Below are 6,234 nucleotides of genomic sequence, written 5' to 3' on the forward strand. Positions count from 1 at the left end.
TGATATACCAGATGGTGACCTCTATAATTATCCTATTTTGCTTCCTGTGTGTCTAGAAAATGTGGGGGTTTTTTGGTTGTGGTGCTTTCATGTTGATGTAAAGGTTTAAGTCTATTGAAGCTGAAATGGCAGTATTAAAGACATTACCCTGGTTGTCTAGAAGATTTGTTGGCTGGGAGGATCCTGAGACATGTGTGCCATGACCCGGTGGGTATACACAGATCATGACCGTGGGGGTTGGAGGATTCTCTAATACACAAGGACATGAAGACTTAATCCTCTAAACTTCTCTACCTTATTACAGATTACCAAAAATACCACAAAAGTCACCACTGGCAATTGTACCTATGATTAACAGAGTGAATATGTATGCACATCATACTATGGCAAATTGCTACCAGAAATCAATTAGTATCCATTGATCATGTAGCAACAGTCAATAACAGAATAACTAACTAGGTATATAGTGTTACAGGTCACTTATCATTAGTGGAGCAACTCATCAACAATTTACCAGCAGGTACAACTAGGATAGATTGAAGATAGGATAGATGAAGACAGGCTGAGGGAGGTGGGTTGGTCAGCCTGGAGAAGAGAAGGTTGTGTGGAGAGCTCAGAGCACCTTGCAGGAGCTGAAGGGGCTCCAGGGAAGCTGCAGAGGGATCTGTGTTAGGAGCTGCAGGGACAGCACAAGGGGCAATGGGCACAAATGGAAGGAGGGAAATTGAGGTTAGATGTTAGGCAGAAGTTTTGCCTGTTGTGGTGGTGAGACCCTGTCCCAGGGTGCCCAGGGAGGCTGTGGCTGCCCCAACCCTGGCAGTGTTCACAGCCAGGTTGGATGAGCCTTGAGCAACCTGCTCTGGTGGGAGGTGTCCCTGCCCAGGGCAGGGCTTGGGGCTGGGTCAGCTCTCAGCTCCATTCCAACCCCTAAAATCCTATAATTCTATGATTCCTTGTATGGGTGCATAATCCTGATATCAAGAGATACCATCATCAGTTGAGCCAAACCATCCAATGAATGGAAGGACAAACTGAAACAGCCTCCAAAGTGAACCCAGAAAGGACCAGAGAGACAACAGACACAGTCTCATTCCAGAGATGCTCTGAGTCATAGGGTTTAGATCAGCCAGGTGGTCCTGGTGAGAGTCCAGGAGCTGGTGGAAAGTTCATGCAGTGAATTCAGCCTGTTTAGGAACAGAAAAGTACATGCAGCATGGAAAGCTCTCAAAGAGGAAGGCTTTATTTTGGATAAAAATCCTGTCCTAGTTATATCCAGAGTCATAAGGGTGAGTAGGACACTACCACTTTGAGCAACCCATAGCTGCTGCTTCTATTTTCACCTCTGACAGACAATAGATAAGTTTTCTATTCTATCAGACTGATTTTTATTTTCCATACCATTTCCCACCCTTTCTGCCAACAAATTCCCTTTAAAATCCCTCCTTTTTTGCAGTTACTGATGGCATTTCAGGATGTCTCCAATTTCTAGGTACCTTGCCTGCAATTCAAAGGGACCAGCTGTGTTCCTCAAGGATGTGCCTGGTTCCCAGGCTGACAGGCCTTTCTCTGCCCATATTTTTCAGCAGGCAGGTTTTTTGCTCAGTAGTTTCCCCTCCTAACCAGGTTACCTTGCTGGCTGCTCATGTCAGCATCCCAGCAGATTTCATTTCCTTCAGAAAAGTGTACAAAGAGATGCAGAGAAAAATACACTGCCAGAAGAGAAAAGCTCAAGAGCCCAAACAAAAGGATATTTCCCCAGGATAAAAAACATGTTCTCAGTGTACAGTGACCTTTAAATGTTTTTGTGGCCAAGGATTTCTGTGCTAGGATCTTTCTGGAACTTCTTCACTTCAGCTATGCTAAAATGACCCTCAAAAACTAGGAAAGGTTTGAGTCAGTAGGCTCTTTCTCTTTGAAGAATGAGCATAGTGGGCAATATTGACCTAAGTAGGACAATTTCCCACAGAACCAGGAGGCTCTGAAGTTCATTCTAAAGCAAAGTTTCATAGTCCAAATACAATTCTGTTGAATTTACTTTAAAAGCCCTGGACAAATTTGGTCCAAGATAGTGCTTTAGTTCCTTGATAGATATTGAAATTACATCTTTGTAGTTTCTCACCTGAACTTTGAGAATTGATTGGCTTTTTTTTCCTGAGGATTTTATGCTAACATCAAGCATAATTGCTGGCTTCAAAGCTGCAACATAATTATCTGTGATAACATTCTCACTTGATTGCTCCTCATAGGAACCAACCTCTCTCATTTTTCACTTGCAGGGTCACAGTGACAGCAATGTGCAACATGGACTTCAGCCACTTCCCCCTGGACTCTCAGACCTGCTCTCTGGAGCTGGAAAGTTGTATGTTATATCCATTTTTCTAGCTAGATGTGCTCCATGTCTGTCTGCACAAACATTTCACCCCAGTGTTGTATATCTAACCCTATCTCCTGCCTAGCAGGGCAGGGGAATTTGCATCCAATGACAAACTCCTGATCCTGCAAACACTGTGACCTGGGCTCAGCTTCTTTGGGAAGGAGTTGTTCTGTGGAGAAAGTTATGGGAACAGTAAGATTCTCGTGGCTGTTCTGTAAACTTTCTCCAGTGTATGGCAAAACTAACATCTAGTTGTTTTGAGGTCCTTCCAGCTGTTTAACAGCAAGATTCCTCTACAAAAACAGAATCCTAAGGCAATTTAGGATTTTTGTTGTTGTCACGGTGTATTATAGCCTATCATGCTAAAGACAGGTTCTATTAACTTTTGTTAACCCTCCAAAGTAAAGTCACATCACACTGTGTTTCTCCTTCCCCTAAGATGCTTACACTGATGAGGATCTGATGCTGTACTGGAAAAATGGGAACGAATCTCTGAAAACCGATGAAAAGATTTCTTTGTCTCAGTTTCTGATACAAAAATTCCACACTACATCAAGACTGGCTTTCTACAGCAGCACAGGTATTGGCCTTTTCTGACTTAATCCTATTGCTAAAACTGCTGCTGTGTTAGCTGCTTGTGAGAAGACTCTTGGGACTCTGCCACTGAAATGTAGTCACCATGCTCTGGACAATCCATGGTTTGAAAGCTCAGTTTCTTTTTTTCACTAGTCTTTAAAAATAGAAAAGAAAAGAAAGATTTTGCCTTTCTGTGCCTCCTGTTCTCACTGATTCTGGCTTTCCTCCTCTCTCAAAGGTTGGTACAATCGCCTCTACATAAACTTCACTTTACGTCGACACATCTTCTTCTTCTTGCTCCAAACCTACTTCCCTGCAACCCTCATGGTCATGTTGTCCTGGGTGTCCTTCTGGATCGATCGCCGAGCGGTTCCTGCCAGAGTATCTTTGGGTGAGAACAACTGCAGCAATCCTGGACTTGTGTGCAAAGCTGTGAGAGAGAAAGTTTTGGCAGGAAAAGGAACTGTTCATTTTGGTGGTTAAAGATATTGGGCAAAGCAGATGTTGGTTTTATCTGGTGATTAATGGAATGTCAAACTTGCAGCTTGTCTTAAGTCCTTCATCATCATAGAATCAGAGAATTTTAGGGGTTGGAATGGAGCTGAGAGCTGACCCAGCCCCAAGCCCTGCCCTGGGCAGGGACACCTCCCACCAGAGCAGGTTGCTCAAGGCTCATCCAACCTGGCTGTGAACACTGCCAGGGTTGGGGCCTCCCTTTGTTTGACTTTCTTGTTAAGACTACAGCTCTTTCCATCCTGAGCTAAGTATAGATCAGGAAGACAGTGCAGTGGTTAGGAAAGGCTTTTTGCTGTTGTGGTGGTGAGACCCTGTCCCAGGGTGCCCAGGGAGGCTGTGGCTGCCCCAACCCTGGCAGTGTTCACAGCCAGGTTGGCTGAGCCTTGAGCAACCTGCTCTGGTGGGAGGTGTCCCTGCCCAGGGCAGGGATTAGGACTAGATGATCTCTAAGGTCCATTCCAACCCTTAAATTCTATGATTCTGTGGTTTATGTACACATGCACACATGTATTTATCTAATACAATGGTGATTGTTCAAAACATTCTGATTCCCTCTAACTGCAGACAAATGTTCCTAGGGGTAAAACCATAATAGAGCTTTACTTTTGCATGGCTTCCTACAAAACACTTTATCATTATTGCATTTCCCATTTAAGATCAGTGATTTAGGTCAAATCCTCTTTAGCTGAGACTAAAAGTCAATACTTGGCTGCTTTCTGGCAGTGCCTGTAACACAGATTGGTACAGCTAGAAACAGGAGTCCTTGTCACCACTGGTCACAGCAGGTCTGACCTTAGAGTTAGGTGTGTTAGAAATGTGTTAACAAGAGAGTTAAATGCTGTTCCTAACAAAATGATCACTGCTCTGTTGCCCCTCAAAACTCAACCCATCATGAGCATGGAAGTGTAGGCCCTGGAACAGTTCTGCACTGGCAGAATCATAGAACCACCAAGGTTGGAGGAGATCTCTAAGATCATTGAGTCCAACCCTTAACCTGTCACTGCTGGAACCCCCAAACCCTAACCCAGATCCTCCAGTGCCACATCAGACACCTCTGAAACACCTCCAGGGATGGTGACTGCACCACCTCCCTGGGCAATATCCCAGGGCCTCAACACCACAGCAGGGAAAACATTTCTCCTAACATCTAATCTGAATCTTCAGAGATACTTAACACAAATTTATTTCATACTGAACATCTTTTAGAGCATCCTGTAGACCACAATTTCTGTTTTTCTAGAGCCAAATCCCTGGTGGGCTGTAATGGTCAGTAACATTTGTTCCTCTTGGTTGTCCCCAGGGATCACCACTGTGCTGACCATGTCCACGATCATCACTGGGGTGAATGCCTCCATGCCTCGTGTTTCCTACATCAAAGCAGTGGATATTTACCTGTGGGTCAGTTTTGTGTTTGTCTTCCTCTCGGTGTTGGAATATGCAGCTGTGAACTACCTGACGACGGTGCAAGAGAGGAAGGAGAGGAAACTGCGTGAGAGGGTGAGAAAAACTTTTGGTCACAATTTATTCATTTTTTCCCCCTTTACAGCTGATCTGGTCTTTATATTGACTGGTTTGTGTCTATTAGTGGGAAAGCACTGACAACCATGTGTGTAATTTGCTGCTTAGAGCTCTCTACCTCAGGGTGAATTGCTAACACCAGAAAAACAGGAATTGGTCACAGAATCCCAGAATCAGTTAGGTTGGAAGGGACCACAGTGGGTCACTGGTCCCACCTCCCTACCCCAGCAGGGCCAGCCTAGAGCTCATGGCTCAGGGCTGTGTCCAGACCTCCAGTGAGGGAGAATCCATGAGCTCTCTGGGCAGTCTGTTCAGTGCTTCATCACAATCATGAAAGCCGTTCTTCCTCCTGTTCAGCTGGAACTTCCTGAGCATCAGTTTGTGCTGTTCCCTCTTGTTTTATTAAACACCTCCAGGGATGGTGACTGCACCACCTCCCTGGGCAATATCCCAGGGCCTCAACACCACAACAGGCAAAACATTTCTCCTCACATCCAATCTGACTCTGCCCTGGCTCAGCTTATGACCAATTCAAAAGAAACAGGAAAAGACTTGACTGGAGAGTTTTCCAGTGGCATCTTGACTATAACATATTGATGCATCTATACATTTATATAGATTCAGATACTAAAGTGTCTATGTATATATATTTAATTATTTTAGCCAAACCTATCCTTGAAAAGAAGTCCTTGGATATCAAAGTTGGTGGTGGAGGGAATTGAGTGCAAAGTATTTTGGGGTAAGGACATTGCTCTGTGGGGAATCAGAGGCAGAAAGGAGGGTTTGGAGTCTATTTTCATGGCATACAAATTCAGAATGCATACTGCTGGGAGAGGGAAACTGCAGATTTTAAGTAGTAGAGCACAGGAGTTGTTTTTCAAGTTTCTACCTGTATTCATCAGGGTTTTTGGGCCTGTGGGATGTGGGCTGGAGCTGCTGAAGTCAATGCAAATTTTGACATTAACTTCAACAGAGCTGGGATTTTACATCAGGCTTTCAGCTGGTTGTCTCCTTAGCTTAAAATCAGACTGACAAAGGAAATGTGTGTATTTGTGAAACCAGAACTTGGCCTTTTTCTTTCCATAACATGTACTGGCTAAGTTACTCCCACAGAAAAAACTGCATCTTGTCCCTGAATATCTATAAACACAGAGACTGAAAAATAAGGAATCTCAAAAAGCAAGGCTGAACAAGTGCTAACTAAGAAAATAGATTGCTTAGATTGTCATAGAATCATAGAATTTAAGGGG

The 6,234-nt window shown here is 44.1% G+C and overlaps 1 protein-coding gene across 1 annotated transcript in view; it reads left to right on the forward strand.

The window, feature by feature from the left end:
- The window catches only part of LOC103797796 (gamma-aminobutyric acid receptor subunit rho-2), a 22,637-nt gene that overhangs the window by 15,692 nt on the left and 711 nt on the right, over window positions 1–6,234 (forward strand). The window contains exons 5-8 of the mRNA XM_009070027.1: window positions 2,277–2,359; window positions 2,814–2,954; window positions 3,189–3,341; window positions 4,767–4,963. Coding sequence (XP_009068275.1) covers window positions 2,277–2,359; window positions 2,814–2,954; window positions 3,189–3,341; window positions 4,767–4,963 — 574 coding nt within the window. The remainder of the gene's footprint in view (window positions 1–2,276; window positions 2,360–2,813; window positions 2,955–3,188; window positions 3,342–4,766; window positions 4,964–6,234) is intronic.

Source organism: Acanthisitta chloris, unplaced genomic scaffold, assembly GCF_000695815.1.
Source record: "Acanthisitta chloris isolate BGI_N310 unplaced genomic scaffold, ASM69581v1 scaffold2242, whole genome shotgun sequence".
In the NCBI taxonomy this organism is placed as follows: Eukaryota; Metazoa; Chordata; class Aves; order Passeriformes; family Acanthisittidae; genus Acanthisitta; species Acanthisitta chloris.